The sequence below is a fragment of the Endocarpon pusillum genome (assembly GCF_000464535.1).
Source record: "Endocarpon pusillum Z07020 unplaced genomic scaffold scaffold2749, whole genome shotgun sequence".
Lineage (NCBI taxonomy): Eukaryota > Fungi > Ascomycota > Eurotiomycetes > Verrucariales > Verrucariaceae > Endocarpon > Endocarpon pusillum.
The window spans coordinates 114,595-132,499 of NW_006916232.1; the positions used below are offsets into that span (position 1 = coordinate 114,595).

The window sequence follows — 17,905 nt, forward strand, 5'->3', positions numbered from 1 at the left end:
GGTATACTTTTAGATGGCTCGTGGGGATTTCAGTGCTACTAGTTACTCCGTACTGTAGTTTATGAAACTTAGCATTGATTTCTACCCAGCTAACTGGCCGACATAGTATGGATAGTTTTGGGTTCACAAAACTTTTGAGGGAGATATATAGGGGTCGGCAGGTCAATTTTTTTTATTTCATTTTCTCTCTGTTTCTCTGTTTTTTTTTTCATGACGAGATATATATATAGCTATCTAACCCAAGAAAAGTAAGCAAAGCTCCCGAGCAATAACGATATCAGAACATTTTCGATCAGCGGAATCCCGTTTTGGTTTGGTAGGTTACAGTGGGGGAGGTGCAAAAGCGGAAGGATTCCTCTGTTCTCCACTTCCTACTAAACAAAGCACTTTGTCATTTCAGCTGCAGCAAAGGAAAACCACGTGCGACTGCTCGAAATCCCCTAGCACTCATTTGATCGATGGTTAATCTGGACCCTTTTTCGATGCTCAACGCTTCCAGTAAGTCCCATAGTCTGCACCGCAAGCTCCGCAGATATTGCCCGTCCTAATCCTGGAAGAAATTCATGATAGCCTTGATCCCCTTCGTGCCAAGTCCATGCGGCGGATAAGCAATCCAGAGCAAGTCCTCGACCGCACCCATTTTGGCTCTGAATTCACTCTTCCTCGACAAATTGAACTGCTTGACTGTGGTATCGAAGGCATGCTGCAATAGCTTGACTTTTCTGCCGCTCAGGTGATGGCCAGGGATCAGATGATCCGTTGCCCCGCCGCCAAAGGTCAGGCTTTTGATGCCGCTTGCGGCAGCCGCAGAGATAGCATGTGTGGTGATATACTCGATTGTGCCGCTTGGTGCACCGGGGAAGTCGAGCGTGTACTTCGCTTGCCAGCCGTAGCGGGGTGCGAGCATAGCGAGAACGGCGATACCGCAGATCTGGCCACTTTTGTCCTCGGCGTAGAAGTATCGACGGTGCGCTTCATCGCGGAAGAGGTCGATTTGGGACAGATGGATTTGCGTGCCCTTGCGGTTAGCCAGCCAGTCTTGAACGCGCGCATTGGCTTGCTCCTTGATCTGATCTGGAACGGGCTGACCCGCAGGCAGGTCGGTGATCTTCACACCTTCCGATTGGGCGTGACGGATTTTACGTGCCACTTCACAATCAGTGACGGCAGGGTTTCTGCTTGGGTCAACGCGTTCGTCAGCAACGCAGGTAAGCGTCTTCCAGCCAAGCCGCTCGCCCAGGACTTCTTCAACCTCACGGCTGCAAAGGATCCAGATGGGCTTGAGTTTGGTTTCTTTGTGGAGCCACCGGAGGAAATTTGAGATGATGCGAAGATACTGGCTTGGATCGCAAAGAGGGTTTCCAGGCATAATGGCGAAACTATTGGATGGAACATATGCCACCGCTGCACCAGTGTGAATGTCTCGCCAGATCTGGTATCGTTCGTCGCCCCAGGACGTGGAAGTGGCGTCGCCATAATTAGCAACAAGGTCATACAACGAAGGCATCTCTCTCTCCTCTATACTCAGCATGCTGCCATCTTCCTTTCTCCAAGCCGGTTTGGTTGTATCTGCTTCTGGATGTGGTAGTTTCTCAACCGCGGGCTTGGGTGGGAATGACTTTGGATCCCGATGGAACATCGAGGCCAGGCGGATGTTACCCAGTTGGAGAATAAGCATAACAAGTCTTTCTAAGCCGACACCGGCTCCAGCATGTGGAGGAGCGCCCCATCTAAAACCTTCCATGTATTCTTCCATTGCAGATGGATCTATCCCAACTTTGTGCATGCTGTCCTCTAGCATCCGAGGTTCATGGATACGCTGGCCACCAGAAACAATTTCTTGACCTCTGACGAAGATGTCAAAGGAATTGGTGTACCGAGAATCCCTCGGCGATGGCATTGTGTAGAATGGTCGTGCCGACCTTGGAAATTGGTCAAGGATGTAGTAGTCTGTCTGGTACTTTTCCTTGATGAGTTCTCCCAGCCGTATTTCGTCCCTTGTGCTCAGATCTTCTTCTGGACTCGGCGGGTTCCCGTCTTCGTCAAGCCAGCCCGAGTCGGCGAGAAACTGCACAGCGTCTGCAAAGGCGATGACAGGGGTTTTCTCTAGCCAAACAAGGTCCTCGTGTGGAAATTGGTTTTTGATAATGTCTATTTCTCGTCGGTATCGCCTATAAAGGCCTGAAAAGATGTTCTTGATCGTTGCATCCAGCACCTCAAGAGCCTCGTGGTAGTGTTCTTCGATTGCCATCTCGATGTCGAGTCCGGTGTACTCCGTAAGGTGTCGGTGTGTGTTGGAGTTTTCGGCTCGGAATACAGCCCCGATCTCGTATACTCGTTCAAAATCGGAAGCCACAGCCATTTGCTTTGCCAACTGAGGTGATTGTGCAAGGAATGCATCGCGTCCGAAGTATCCAACCTTGAAAACACTTGCGCCTGACTCTGTCGCAGCACCTTGGAGTCTGTTGTCTTGTTAGTGACAGACGCGTATTGAGAAAGAGGGCACCTGTACTTTGGAGTGTGGATTTCAATAAAACCTTGTTCGTCCAAGGCGCTTCTAAATAGGTTCCCGACTGCAGACTGAATTCTAAAGATGGACTGCGAGGTGCTTGTCCGTAAATCTATGATTCTGTTTGACAGTCGCGTCCGATCTGAGACTTTGCTCTTGCGGCCCTGTACACAATCCTCATCATGGACCTCTAGTTCTGCCTCCTGCACGGAAAATGGTACTGTATCAGTTAGAAATAGTCAGCTTGCCATAGCTGCACATCTGCTTACCAGGTTCAGCTCTTCGCACGATAAGCTTCACTTCAGTGATTTTGACTTCTAGATCATGTATGGTGGTTGATTTGACTGGGGCTTCAGGCTTCTGTAGCACACCCTTGATCCTTACGATTGAGCCTCTTTGTATATGTTCTGCCCAGTGAAGCATCACTACCGACGATATTCCAGGGATTTCGTTCAAAACGCCTTGCATGGTGTGAATTTGTTGCCTGAAGACGAAGAAGACGAGCTTCAATCCCATGCGGCGTATGTGGTGGAGCCTTGCCCGAAAGACGATCTCTTGACCTACCATGTCCAAAGTCATGCTCGCAAACTTGATACGGTTCTCCCCAGTCCTGTCCGTCGACTGTATCAATGGCAAATCCCCATAACGACTTTTCATCTCTTCTGTTTCGTGCTTAGATGCCTCTTCTAGCTTATTCTTCATTCTTTCTTCAGATGAGTCTTTCTTCTCCAAACTAAGGCGTGACCGGGACTCGCGCTGTTGCTTCCTGGCTTCCCGTTTTTGTGCGTTCTTGCTCTTTCCTTCATCAGCCTCGAGATCACTGAAGTCGTCGCTGCTTGATCCATATTCCTTGTCGTGGAAGATAGCTGTCAGGGATTTGCGAGGATTAAACGAGCTGAACGGTTTCGGAGAATTGGGAGGACTGATTACGGGGGAATCAACGGGTGATGATCCGCACTCGGATTTTCGGTCGCCGTTGGGCAAATGGTGAATTGCCTTGGAGAGCTTCTTAATCACAGACATATTGAAAAGAGGTGGCCTCGGAAGCCGCCTGACTGACTGTCTGATCGCAAGAAAGGTGGAAGCAGAGATAGATGTGAGAGAGGACTGTCAGTATACTTGCTGGCCTCGAACTGTGCCGAAGCTATGTCCACGAGGCCTGTCAATGCAGGCAAAGCAGAGGGGCAAGAACTCGAACAGGGCGCAGAAGCAGACCAACACCAGTGAAAGAGAAAGAGAAAGATGGAGTGTTTCCTCGAAGAGACAAAACCTGAGACAAGGGTATAGATAACTGTTTATGAGCTCATTGCCAGGGTGGTCGAACTAAGCAGGCTTCGGGTGACAATGTCATTGTACCGGGCGAACCGGATTTTTGGCAGGTACTAATATGGCAAAGGGTAATGCTATTCACCAAGCCGGGCGTGATCAGCTGAAACACTGTGCATCGCGGAGAGTGGATGGGAATGCAGCCTAAGCGCATGTGCATTTCCTGTTTCTGCAGTCCGCGGGTGTGTTCTTCTCGCTAAATCGCATGATTGCCCTTCCTCCACCCCCCAAGCTTTAGGTATGTGAACTTGGTGTTGACTGCTTGGCTATGACGTAGTAGTAGAAGCACCCCACGTCATTCTGAGGGCTCATCATGAGAGTGAGACGACCCTGCGCATGCAGAACGGTACCACAAAGACAACGAAACATTTTTGGCATGGGCCTTGACGGCTGGTGAACAGATTTCGCGTCTGGAGATGACAAGCCTTGATATATGCGGTCGGATGGGATGTCGTGTAAATATACCATATCTTGAGCAGTTAGACCCACCAAGGCTCAGCCGCATTACAACTACATTTTACGATACTGCGATTGGTTTGGAAACAGATTGAAGCATTTTCCAAGTCTTTCATGCAGGTCCAAGTGTCTGTATCCAAGACCGAAGACGCGCAAGCTGATTCCATATATAGCACTAGTTGAATCCTATCTTGGCTTTGTACGTGGCGTCTAACATAGTAGTCATCCATTTTCTATTCCCACGATAGTATACTTGGCGCAGCAAGTCACCTTACACTCAATGCCGACTTTGCTGCCCGTTGAAACCTCTAGCGGGCAATACGTAGTAGAGGTTGCTGAAGTCACCAAGTTCGCAGTATGTCAGAACCCCTGGAGCCGTTTCCAACGTCAATTCAGATACTCGAGCCAGGAGATCCACCTTCGTCCGCTTCTACATCCTCGAGTCCTGCGCCGGCTCTTCCACATTGGCAAGCATCGTCCGAAGATCGAGACCAGAAAAGCTTCAGACCAAGATCGCTAAGTCATCATCTACACCCTTCACACCCTGCACCCCCAAGATGGTGGCTACGTGCGCAAGCAACGTTTTGGCGCACCCTCATGTCGTGCAGCATGTTCCTCCATGACTGGGCGCCCCCTCGGCCTCCAGTCCCTGCCTTTACACGCTCGATATCTACCGAGTACGATCATCCACGTTCACCACCAATCCTATTATTCTTCTACGTTCCGCCAGACTACTTCACCAGAACAAGAGATGGGCACCGATATCCCGTAGTGATAAACTTCCATGGCGGTGGCTTTTCTCTAGGCAACGCCACAGATGACAGATACTGGGCCAATGTCGTTCTGCAAACAGTGGATGCGGTTGTGGTCTCGGTAGATTATCGCCGAGCCCCAGAATTTCCTTTCCCCACTCCAGTCGATGATAGTGTGGATGCTGTGCTCTATCTCGCTGCGCACGCTGAGGAACTTGGATTGGATTCAACCAAAGTCGCACTCTCCGGCTTCAGTGCAGGTGCTAACCTCGCTTTTTCCGTGCCTCTGCGACTCAACTTCCATACCCGAAAAGGTCTCATGAGCAGCGAGGACCTGAATCTGCCACGTTGGCCATCAACCCAAAAGCTAATGGAATCAGCCACCAACCTCAAAATCGTTAACATCGTCGCCTTCTATCCCCTCCTCGACTGGTCCTTGTCCCGCGATTCCAAACGCCGAACCAGCCGCAAACCCGAAAAAACTCTCCCTAAATTCTTCGCGGACCTTTTCGATTACTCCTACCTGCCACCACCGGACACTATGCTCCATGCCTCCCCCTTCGTCTCACCCGGTCTGGCGCCAGACTACATGCTCACTGAGGGCCTTCCCCACGATATCCAGATCTTTCTCTGTGAGTGGGATATGCTGCTGAAGGAGGGTGAGATATTCGCCAGGAGGCTAGAGAGGTTGGGCAAAAATGTCATAGCAACTTTGATACCGGAGGTGGTGCATGGTTGGGACAAACATCCTGATCCGTGGCGGGATCAGAAAGCTATTGATGCGTTTTACGCTAAGGCGTGTGACGGACTTCGAGAAAGCTTTGGCATTGAAGGAGAAGACAAAGGAGACAAGAAGGAGGATTCATACGATGAGGATAAACATTTGAGCAGCGCATGAAAATGTGAAGGTGCATTTTAGCGATGGTGTTTGATTTGAAATTTTCGCCTTGATACTAGATGCTAGTACCGGTGGTATGCAAGCTTCCAAAGACATAAAGTCAATAGGGTGGGATCACGACGAATAAACATAATGTATAGAACTCATGTAGAAGCGGGTATAGCGAGTAAATCGACCCAACCCGATAAGTTGTGTAAGCTGAACAGTTCTAGGTATGTTCTCTCACCGTTGATATGGTCACGAAAAATGAGGCAGAATAACCAGAATATTAAAGAAATAAAGAAGCGCCTGGTTTAAGGGCATATCAGGTGATGAGGACATGGATTGGAAGAAGTCATCAGAACTAGCTGATACATCTTCGGGAGAGACCAATTAGTTTACTGAACAATATGGTATGGGTGTCCGAATGAAAAGCTCAAATATATATGAATTGTGCAAATCGTTACCCCAGAACATGACATGAGGTCTGCCTCTCGGTTCACTCCTTACCAGCAGTGATCGTGCCATTCTTTATCCCACTGGTCTCTAGCCAGAAAGTGTGAGAACCGCCATCTTAGAACATGGGAAGTGCCGAGTGCTCCAGCTTTGTTTTCAACGTCGAATAAAGGCCCTGCATCATACCTCATCTCGAGTCCTGGAGAAGGGTATCGTGAGCTTTTGCGTGCAGTCCCTCCACTGAACAAAACCCCTGTACTATCTTTGACGGGTGCTGCGATACTGTTCAGACGTATATCCTACCAGTTCTACATGCAAATGTTCAATTGAAATGGATGCAAAACGTGAGAGACACACGAAGTGAATGAGAAACATTGAAGTCAACGTGATTTGAATACAAGAGATTTGTTGGATGGTAGAAATCAAGACCATAAGCATTGTATGATGTGGCCGAGAGCTGAGTGAGCTCAATCAACACGCATTGGGGTTTCGTGTCACAAGAATCAGGCGTGGTCTAAACTTCGGTGATATTTCGGTCATCAGATTTTGTTGGGTCGGTCTAGATAGTGGACGCGCGACAGAGGAAAAATTCAAACTGCCGAACATAAACGCCAACTACAACGAGTTTTCCTGCAGAGCAAATGATGATGACGTTCGTGCATGCATGACTTGAGACTTCCGATGACAGCGGAAGGAAATAATCGGACCGGAAAAATATTTGCGCGAGGCAAAATAAGTGTTTCGGGATTTTGAGGATAGAGTGAATCAGGAGCCGTCTAGACCAGACCTTATTCTAAATCCCGCATTGTAACAAAGTAGACAACAGAGTACAACCATGTAATATCATTAGGATATTGCTGTCCTAAGCCTGATCTCCATGAGCACCACAGCGATTCTGTCATCGGGTTCAAGGGGAATTAGATGTTGAATTTTATGAAGTTTCCTTGCTTTTCGGTGTCGTCATCAGCAACTTATCATGTAATACATGGTTGTCTCGACTACTTCAAAAGGTCAGATACAGCCATTTGATATTGTTTGACCAATCTGCCTGTGGCGATTCGTGTAGTCTGCCGGCACACTTGCTTCCAAGAACTTGTCCACGTAATTGCCGCTGCATGTACGCAGGAACCAAGCTATGTAGCTGACGGGTTGCAAGCCTTGCAGGCGCAAATCGGTGAGAAATCATGATGGCTCATTATCGTGACCGCTCGTAAGTATGGTGCAAACCACAGCACAAGGGCGCATCCCAAAGTCGGCTCTGGGGGCTCAATTTGGTCCTTCGGTCCGATGGAACCAGAAGCATGTCGCGCATATCACGAGCTCTCGGTAGCATCTATTTGTCAGCTGGGAGACGAATTGCCTATTTCGATACCGCATATTTGTATGACCGAGAGCTCAAGGGCAACTTCCTCACCATCAAACAATCACACTCAGAGGCTGTATTTTCCTTGGCATGCGCTCACCCATGCTGGCATGGGAGTTGGCGCCATCAAGCGACTCATCGACTGAACGAGCCGAACCCACCTGAGCCTTGTACATAGTAGACTTCCGGATTTTGTACCCGACTGACGAGAGAGCCGACAGTTTCGAGTCGTTCAATCTTTAAAATATGTAGGGAAGAGATGTACCGTAATAGGGACCGTTGTGCGGAAAAGGCGGAGACTCAGGAGCTGCATTCGTAAACGAGTGTTTGAGGCTAGGTTTGAGGACCGTGAGGAGATCGCCTTGGCAAACAAAGTTGCCCTGCAGCTGCTAGAGAACTTTGCTAGACGGAAAATTGGAAGAATCACAGATCACTTGCAATTTCTTCGTGGGCAGCTGTCCAACATTGAAAATTTGTTGAATGGCCAATAATCTGTCAGGTCTAGAAGGAGCAGGAGGCGAATTTGAGATCGCTCTCGGTAAAAAAGCCACTGTGACAGAGCTGTAGCCCTCGTTGTGTACGTAGTAAGAGGACCGCGGGAGAACAAGGGCAGCTGCTGATCGCTAACTTCTGCGCGGAGGTTCGAGCGTTGAAATCCAAGCTGCTTACTACGTACTCTTATCGTACTAGCGGCGCTCGTAAATCCTTGTACTACGTTGTGATGAAATCGATCCGCTGGGGTTAGAGTTGACGAGAGACCCCCACTGTCGCCATGAGCCTTCAATTGCCTCCAAAACGGTATCAAGCAAAAGATAGAACTCAGCCTAGCAACCAGCATCTCGTCAACTCTGATCAGCAGCGCGAAACACCTGGTTTCTTACGTGTTATGATGTCGTTTGAGGTGGGAAATGAGATGGCTGATAGTGGGGAGATTGCATGCCAAAATCCATTATGTTTCCAGGCCAATCCAGGTGCAGTCTAGCCTAACTGTCTCAACCAAATCAGTGAGGCCAGTCAGCCGAGTGATTTTTGCAAGTGGGCCTTATCATAATATGGCTCAACCGGCAGTAATGACTCCGTAACCGTTCGGCATAGCATGGAACCTGAGGTGGGCTGTTACGGCAGGCAGTACGGAGTAATAGCTAGCACTTCAGTGATGGTGCTTTCTTTCCTGCGCGATTTCCTCATATCCTCACTCCAGGCTCAAGTACCAAGGCGATTGCGAAATGAGGAAAGCTTAAGCAGCCACTAAGAACCTCGCTTTTAAGCCGGCGGAGAAGCTGTTTGTCCTCTTAACACCCTATGTTACTTGATTCTCTCACCTAAATTATTCCTGCTAGGTCGTTGCGGAGAAAAAGAGTACCTTTGCCCACCTAACAGAAGCTTGCCAGAAGCCTAACACGCAACGCTGCCAATTGACCCACGCTCACTGCTTACTACGGCAGAAAAGAGGGCCCTGGTAACAAATGGCCTTCTTTTCCACTTGAAGCTACTAAAAGGTCCCTAGCTAACGAGGTCCTCCAGTAGCTCGCCCAGGTCCTCGAAATCGCAGAGCGACCAAAAGATAAAGAGGGGTTCCGTTTCTCGCATTGCCTTTCCCTTGCATCAACACAATCTCCAAGACTTCTTCTCTTCTGCTTCCCCACTTACAACTTGTCGACATCATAACACGCATTTCAGCAATAGCACAAACACCTCAACAATCAGCCTTCCGCCGCCTGGGTTCGGAGCTCTTCCACCCACCTTTTCCTTTCTCCTTTGGTTTTGCTATCCACTCTTCACAACTTAATCAAAAACAATGGCGACCGAAAAGGATCTCGAAAATGGCGATCCTAAGCGGGAGAGGATCTCCTTTGCTGGCGGATGGGACCCAGATAGGACCGAGGGTGAATATGCCGACCTCATTAGATACATATCAACCTACCGAGATCGTCGCTTCTCCAAAGCTCCCAGTATCAGTAATGCCGACGAAGTTGATGCCACCATCGAAAAGAAAGGCTTCTTCTCCAAGCTGCTGGGCAAAAAGTCCGCTTCAGAACTCTTCGAGGTGCCTGAAAGCTGGCTCACCACCGACATAAAGACCGGCCTCACGACCGCCGAGGTCGAGGCTCGCCGCAAAAAGACCGGGTACAACGAGTTGGCAACGGAAAAAGAAAACATGTTTCTGAAGTTTATCGGTTATTTCAGAGGGCCAATTCTATATGGTATGCCCACAACCACGCATTGACCATTTCAAGCTCAACGCATTGCTCCTAACTCTTCTCTAGTCATGGAAATCGCTGTGCTCCTCGCTGCTGGTCTACGAAACTGGATTGATTTTGGTGTTATTATTGGTATCCTTATGCTCAACGCCATCGTTGGATGGTATCAGGAAAAACAAGCTGCCGATGTTGTCGCATCTCTCAAGGGTGACATTGCCATGAAGGCAATTGTCGTGCGAGATGGTAAAGAGCAAGAAATCAAAGCCCGTGAACTCGTCCCTGGTGATATTGTACGTGTTTCTTACCCTCTTCCACTTGATTGGCACGTTGGCTGACATTTTCTAGCTTATTCTCGAAGAAGGTATGGTCGTTGCCGGCGAGGCGCGTCTGATCTGCGATTATTCCAACCCTGCTGGTTTTGCCGAATACACCAAGATGATCGAAGATCCTGAAGAGCATTTCTCCAAGAACCACACGGATTCAGACGAGGACGAGGACCATCACGTTGGCGCATCCATCGTTGCTACCGATCAATCCGCAATTACCGGAGAGTCTTTGGCTGTTGACAAATTCATGGGAGATATTTGCTACTACACGACCGGTTGCAAACGTGGCAAGGCCTACGCAGTCGTCACTGAATCCGCGCGTGGCTCCTTTGTGGGCAAGACAGCTTCTTTGGTTCAAGGGGCTACCGATTCTGGTCACTTCAAAGCTATCATGAACTCGATCGGTACCGCACTGCTCATTCTGGTGGTCTTCTTCATTCTCGCGGCCTGGATTGGTGGTTTCTTCCACAATCTCAGACTTGCAACTCCGGAATGGTCCTCCAACAATTTGCTGCATTACGCTTTGATCCTCCTTATCGTTGGTGTTCCTGTCGGCCTTCCCGTTGTTACTACTACTACCCTGGCTGTCGGAGCTGCCTACCTCGCCAAGCAAAAGGCCATCGTCCAAAAATTGACCGCAATTGAGTCTCTAGCTGTGTGTCACACCCGGGGCTTCAACTTTGACCATTGCTAACCTGTTTCAGGGTGTGGATGTTCTCTGCTCCGACAAGACCGGTACCCTTACAGCCAATCAGTTGACTATCCGTGAGCCGTATGTTGCCGAAGGTGAAGATGTCAATTGGATGATGGCCTGTGCTGCCCTTGCATCTTCTCACAACCTCAAATCTCTGGACCCCATCGACAAAATCACGATTCTCACCTTGAAGCGCTATCCAAAGGCTCGCGAGATCCTGCAACAAGGCTGGAGAACTGAAAAGTACATCCCCTTCGACCCTGTCTCCAAGCGCATCACCACCATCTGCACACTCAAAGGCGAGCGTTGGCAATTCGCCAAGGGTGCACCGAAAGCTGTTCTGGCAATTGCCGAGTGTGACGAAGCTACTTCGAAGCATTACCGTGACACTGCAGCCGACTTTGCACGCCGTGGTTTCCGTTCCCTCGGTGTCGCCTCGAAGCGAGGAAATGAACCGTGGAAAATTATCGGAATGTTGCCCATGTTCGATCCACCTCGGGAAGACACTGCACACACCATTGTCGAAGCTCAAAACCTCGGTCTCAGCGTCAAAATGTTGACTGGCGATGCCATTGCCATTGCAAAGGAAACGTGTAAGCTGCTGGCTCTCGGAACGAAGGTCTACAATTCCCATCGCCTAATCGCGGGTGGTATCGCTGGTACAACTCAGTACGATCTTGTTGAAAAGGCAGATGGTTTCGCCGAAGTCTTCCCGGAGCACAAATACCAGGTCGTCGAGATGTTGCAACAGCGTGGTCATCTTACTGCCATGACGGGAGAGTAAGTCTGCTCACTAGCTGAGATGGTGTTCTTGCGGTTAACTATCTCTAGTGGTGTCAATGATGCTCCGTCGCTAAAGAAATCTGACTGCGGTATTGCCGTCGAAGGTGCCACCGAGGCCGCTCAGGCCGCTGCCGATATCGTCTTCCTCGCCCCAGGTCTCAGCACGATCGTCGATGCCATCAAGGTTGCGCGTCAGATCTTCCAACGCATGAAGGCCTACGTTCAGTATCGTATCGCTCTCTGTTTGCACTTGGAACTGTACCTCGTCTCGTCCATGATCATCATCAACGAAACCATCCGGTCCGAGCTGATTGTCTTTATCGCTCTGTTCGCTGATTTGGCCACCATCGCCGTCGCCTACGATAACGCTCACTACGAACCTCGTCCCGTTGAGTGGCAGCTGCCCAAGATCTGGGTCATTTCCGTTGTTCTCGGTATCCTCCTCGCCCTCGCTACCTGGGTTCTCCGCGGCACTTTTTACCTTCCCAGTGGTGGACTTGTCCAGAATTTCGGTAACATTCAACTCATGTTGTTCTTGGAAGTTTCCTTGACGGAAAACTGGCTCATCTTTGTCACTCGTGGTGGAGAGACATGGCCATCGTGGAAACTCGTCGGCGCTATCTTCTTGGTCGATGTTCTCTCCACCCTCTTCTGTGTCTTCGGCTGGCTCTCAGGTCACGAACATCCAAGTGCCACCAACCCAGCTGGCACGTTTGTTGAGTCAGCAAATGGTGATACGTCCATCGTCACTGTCATTGTTATCTGGCTCTACTCTATCTTCGTCACCGTCGTCATTGCCCTTGTCTATTACCTGATGGTGGGCATGAAATGGCTTGACAACCTTGGCCGTGCCAAGCGAAGCGTCTCGGATACCAACATGGAAAACATTCTCGGTCACCTCAGCCGCATTGCATTGGAGCACGAGAAGGACGTGCATGGCAACACAAAATGGGTCTTGGGTACCCGGGCTACTGGAGAGGAGGAAGAAGAGTAAATGTGATAGCAAAACTAGAAGAAGCACGGGCGAATGGAGATATCTGCCGAGCTTGGCAATTTCTGTAATTTCTTTATTGCGAAGACGGTGTTGGTGGCGGTGGTGCTTCAGTTTTATCCACTATAGCTCGTACAGTGGCCAGCATTTCATACATAGCCATTGAAAAACATGCTTCTCATTGTAGGCGTATTGACGTGTTTTGGTTGTTAATCCTTTAGCATTATTTCCATGCCGATGATCAGACATCCATCCAACTTTTTTACCCTAACCCTTCGCAACAAGCAAATTATAGCATAGCCTCAGATGCTCAACTGCAACCATCTTTTCCTCGCTGCTGAATCGTCAGCTCGAAAACAAGATGTTGAGAGAGCAATGGAAGCTTAGCGGGCGATGATGCCATGATCATCAAGTCTCTCTCTCTTCTTCACAACACCAAGAAAACGATGCCCTCCGCTCAACTTTAATAGACCTCCCCCTTTGGGCTTTGATGTAAACATGTGCGTGCCTTTGTTGCTCGCACTGAGCACGCGCCCACAACATCCCCTCGAACCATGGGCATTGCTGTGAGCTGAGACACGACACGAAAAGCGTTTTGCTCGGCTTTTGGGTACGCTGGATGCGTGTGTGTTCATGATCCGCTCTCTTCTGCCTTTTGTCTTCTGCCCTTCTGCCGTCTTTCGTTTTGCGCTGTTTGGTCCTGCATGTTTCTTGCTCTTGAAATGTGTGCTGTTTGCGCTCTCCATGGCTGATGTTAGAGAAAGAGAGCCCTCGGCCCCTCCCCTTCTCCTACTAGTATGTGAGGGAGAACAAGTTTGCCTTTTTGGTCCGCAAAAACTGCTCATGGCAGTATCTGTCGATACTCTAGTACAGCTTCCTCGATTATTAAGTGGACGTCGATTACGGAGTCCTGGTGGGGAGAGTTGCAAGAGCTGTGTCTATCAGGATCTAAACTTGGCCACCAAAGGCCCCTTCATTACTGAAGTGTACATACTTCGCTCAAACTTTCTCTACCGTTCTAGCTTCCTTGCCATTACTCTTTCTTTACCAGCTGTGCCTGAAGCCACGAGTGTCAAGTGTCAAGTGCCCATTACGTTGCTTCCATCCGCTGCAGTCTTGTTCTCGGATTACGAACACGATAAATATGCTTACATTCTCCTCTATCTATCTCCTTTTGAGGTTTGTTTTCTGCACCGACTCGAGACAGCGCAGCGCAGCTTCTCCCCCGCCCGAGGTCAAGTAGGGCAGCTGGCTGGAAACTCAAAGAAACATGCTGAGAATTAAGATAAAATACTAACGGGATGAGAGTAAGGGTAACCCTCCCCCAGCGCCACCGTGTCCATATCCGTCTCAGGATTAGATGTCGTGACCGGAGCGGATGAGACGGTGTTCTCGGTTTCCCGGGGCCGAGGTTCAGGCAGGAGGCGAAAATTGTCGCTGTGACGGGTGTCCTTCGTGTCGAGGTGCTGAGGTTGAGTGATGTTGCTGCTGCTGCTCGTAGGAATTCAGAGGGGTTGGCCGATCTCGACACGGTGAAGGCTGGCGGAGTGGGCGTTGGGAGTGTCGTTGGAGGGGAAAAGGTGGGCGGGGGGAGGAAGAGCATCTAAGGCAAGGCCATCTCTCATCTGTTCGGTTACGAGGCAGTCAAGCGGGGAAAAGGGTCATGGTGAATTTGGTCGCGATTGGAAGGCAGGGCGCTGGGCGTGGTCATCACTAGCTCACCCGTCTTGTATTCGGAGGGGGAAAGGACGAAACCAAACGACAGGAAAGAAACAGAGGCAGGTGGATGAACTGACTTGGTCAGGCCGGAAATGCTCTTCTACACAGCCCTGACTCATCTATTTAAGTGACGGCTCATGAATCCAGCCGTGAAACCGATACGGTTATTTCATTCGACTAACTGACTTACCAGCAGATCAGTATCGCTGATCATTTTCTTTTGCATCGAAAGAGCTCTCACACCGCCACCCTATCAACACGATGCCCTCGAACAAACCTCCCGCGTTAACCAACCTACGAAATCTCCTTCCTCAGCGCATCCCCATCCTCGTCCCTCTCAACCCACCACAGAAACCCACAAGCCCCACTCACCAACGCAGCCAAGCACGGCAAACCCCTGACCAGCAGAAGACGCAATGACAGGCACCTGACCATGGCTACAAATACAATCGAGATGAGCAGGGCGAGCACCATCGTCGCGGTGAGGAGGGCGAATTCCTCATCAAGGATCTCGTGTGGATCGGGGGCGGGGAGATGGTGAGCGGTTGGTGGATGGTCAGGGGCTGGATGTTGCCGCTGCGAGTGGTTTTGGTTTGGAGGGTGGGGGTGCGCCTGCTGCGCTTCTTCTCCTTCTTCTTCTTCTTCTTCTTTAAGAAGGTCTCGGCAAAGGAGCGTCTTGGTGTGGGGGTGTCAGGAGGTGAGGTGGAGTTTCTGCTGTGAGGTGTGGTGAAGAATCGTTTGGCTTTGGTCTTGAGCTTGAGCTTGAGCTTGAGCTTGAGCTTGAGCTTGAGCTTGAGCTTGAGCTTTGCGCTGCCGGTGGTTGGCTTTAGGGTGGAAGCGGCGCGGGATATGCGTGCTGTGAAGCCAGGTTTCCTTGGTTGGTGTGGTGGTTCCATTGGAGCTGATGTGAAGGCAAGATGGATGAGATGCTGATGGTGACTCCAGGTGCGCTGCCGTATCATAGACTGTCAAGGATCAAAGTCACAGCATATGGGCTGGCTCCTACCCCGGTCATTGAATATGTACAAGCAGGGCCTCTTTGGAACAGGACAATGTCAAACGAAGCATGACCGTCCAAACAAAGGATGCTCTCACAGCATCAAAGGCAGGACAAGGAATATTGTACTGCCGCACAAAGAGTTGGTTATGCTTGTGAGTCTTGGACATGGAAGTGCCTTGATCGGATGGAACAAAGCGGCTTGATTGTGCATATCTCGATACTATATAAACCTGACTCATATTCCTCTTCCAGACTAGTCCAACAGAAGGGGGTTGATTGAAGTGTCTCGAAAAGCATACCATTTTTGGCCCAGAAGATCTCGAGAATGGCAATGAGACAACCCCAGTCTGTAGGAAGCTCAGTGGGTACCCCCTCTCCGTCCCCGGCTGGTTCAGGTGGTGATAAGGCCAATACTTCAGGGGATTCGAAGTCATGCGGTACACGGGGACGTGGTCACGGAGTGCACTGTCTGGAGACGAATGACGGCTCTGCGCATGCCAGCCGGCCCGGCACTTTTCAGCTTTCGCCATCCTCTGACGGCGAGGATAGCGATTGTGAGGGTGGAGTGTCGCTCTCGCCCGGGGCATCTGAGATATCACCGATTGATGAAGAGAAGCCGCTAACCGTGTCCAATTTCAGTTTGCTGCGGTGGCTCCGAGCTGGAGCGAGCAACGATGATGATGAGCTTCTAGCAGACATCCGCAATGCCACTCAGGTACATTTGCCTCGGTCTTCCGGTTCCTCTTTCACTTCTGACTCCGGTTCCTGGGAGACAATATCTTCTGACTCGCCCTGCAACCACGATTCCGGTTCCCCCAATGCCTCAGCATGGCGCTCGGCGTCGTCCGGATCGTGGGCTTCCGGGGAGCGTCGCCTAGATATTTCACGATGGTCGGTAGACTCTTCAGATGCCTACGATTCGGATGGACACTCGTCTAGGACTCTTGAAGAACTCTTCGAGCGCTACGCACGGATATGGGAACGACCTGCTCCTGGTGCACTGTCTGATGTGCCTTCTCTCACCTCTGCGCAAGGAGCGTCGTCTTTTTCGTCAACCGGTCAAACCTCTGACAGCTCGGCGCAAGCTCTTTTCAACTATCTTGAGCGTTGGAGCTGGCCGCTAGAGGATGAAGAGGAGTTCTTTGATGCACAAGAGTTCTTGGGAGAGAGCCATTGAACGCATGCGAGCAATTTCTTGTCAGCGGCCCATTGACGAGGGTTGTACCGGGTCTGCTGACGATGGAGGCTGTACTTCTCTTTCTCTGCCGTCCATGTTATGCTGAGCTGGATCTGTGCCTTTCCTTTGTTGCTGTGCTGGTGATTCCTGGCGGGCTTGCCGTTGATGAGAGCGAGATTGGTTACAGTAGTTGTTGAAGTTGATCCACGCAAAGTGCATTAACTTGGAGCGTGATGCTTTTGACCGGATGGTGAAGTCGTCAAGCCGCAAGGTGTCAAGCCGTCGAGCATGACCGACTCGACTGCTTAAGTAGCTGGTACCTGATGTTGAAATGTTGAATCTATCCGGCTACTCTTGCTCAAGGAGTGCGACAGAGAGGGCAGACTAGGCCCTGGAGAAACAAGAATGACGTCTTTCCCCCGGGTTTCTCCCCCGAGTCACTCCTTCCCTAGTTAGAGTTATCTTACTTAACACTAAACAGCAACAACATGTGGCGAGTTTCATAAAAGAGGGAAGGAGTTATCTGTATCTGTAAAAAACCGGGCAAGTACCGATCCAACGCTATACTTTCCATAGAAAAGAGATATTGCAGCTTTTCACTCCCCACAAACTTCATTTTCCGTGAGTTGAGTTTATTTCATCTCGTTCTTCTTCATGGCTGCAGCAGGCCGTCTTAGTGACGCGAGATGCAGGTCACGATGTACTCTGATGTCCAACTTGTCTTATGCTAGAACTTCCCGCTCTGCTTTCTTTCTTCGATCCCGCCGGGCTGGCCATGTTGACTTCTAGATTAAGTACTCCAAGCACAAATGATATCCTGATTTTTTGTCTCTCCCCAGCATCACAAACATTCCACCACTGTCTCAAGTCTAACTAGTACCACCAAATGCGAGTCTACGAGACCCTCCATCAAGTACACTTGCAATGGCACTCTCAGACTACCACAACCAGTCTACTTCCCTATCCAACGAGCGGCCATCGCACTCTCCCATTAAAAGCCACGCCTTGACCTCCAATCTCCTCACCCACCGGCAATATGCTACAGACCACATCTTGCAATCCTACGAAATCTACATCCCATCTCCTCCCTTACAAACCTCCCCTGCCCCCAACCCACTAACCCCGACCGAAGGCTCCGATAATAAAAACAAAAACGCAATCTGGCTAATCTTCATCCACGGCGGCGCCTGGCGCGACCCCACCATCACAGCACTGAACTCCTTCGTCCCGACCCTCACCCACCTCCTCACCTCTCCACCCCAACCCCAACCCCCC

The 17,905-nt window shown here is 50.2% G+C and overlaps 5 protein-coding genes across 5 annotated transcripts; 3 read left to right on the forward strand and 2 right to left on the reverse strand.

The window, feature by feature from the left end:
- Positions 1–544: 544 nt before the first annotated feature.
- Positions 545–3,532, reverse strand: EPUS_02115 (uncharacterized protein; the record flags this gene model as incomplete). The annotated part of the gene is made up of 3 exons (XM_007803882.1): positions 545–2,462; positions 2,513–2,729; positions 2,779–3,532. 3 exons carry the CDS (start codon positions 3,530–3,532, stop codon positions 545–547), a joined length of 2,889 nt encoding a protein of 962 aa, XP_007802073.1.
- Positions 3,533–4,648: 1,116 nt separating this feature from the next.
- EPUS_02116 (uncharacterized protein) lies at positions 4,649–5,941 on the forward strand (the record flags this gene model as incomplete). Its single annotated transcript, XM_007803883.1, has 1 exon — positions 4,649–5,941. The coding sequence occupies one exon, from the start codon at positions 4,649–4,651 to the stop codon at positions 5,939–5,941; it is 1,293 nt and encodes a 430-aa protein (XP_007802074.1).
- Positions 5,942–9,537: 3,596 nt separating this feature from the next.
- EPUS_02117 (uncharacterized protein) lies at positions 9,538–12,737 on the forward strand (the record flags this gene model as incomplete). The annotated part of the gene is made up of 5 exons (XM_007803884.1): positions 9,538–9,943; positions 10,007–10,230; positions 10,286–10,921; positions 10,971–11,740; positions 11,792–12,737. The coding sequence occupies 5 exons, from the start codon at positions 9,538–9,540 to the stop codon at positions 12,735–12,737; spliced, it is 2,982 nt and encodes a 993-aa protein (XP_007802075.1).
- Positions 12,738–14,890: 2,153 nt separating this feature from the next.
- On the reverse strand, positions 14,891–15,349 carry EPUS_02118 (uncharacterized protein; the record flags this gene model as incomplete). Its single annotated transcript, XM_007803885.1, has 1 exon — positions 14,891–15,349. The coding sequence occupies one exon, from the start codon at positions 15,347–15,349 to the stop codon at positions 14,891–14,893; it is 459 nt and encodes a 152-aa protein (XP_007802076.1).
- A 429-nt stretch (positions 15,350–15,778) lies between these two features.
- EPUS_02119 (uncharacterized protein) lies at positions 15,779–16,630 on the forward strand (the record flags this gene model as incomplete). The annotated part of the gene is made up of 1 exon (XM_007803886.1): positions 15,779–16,630. The coding sequence occupies one exon, from the start codon at positions 15,779–15,781 to the stop codon at positions 16,628–16,630; it is 852 nt and encodes a 283-aa protein (XP_007802077.1).
- Between the last annotated feature and the right edge of the window lie 1,275 nt (positions 16,631–17,905).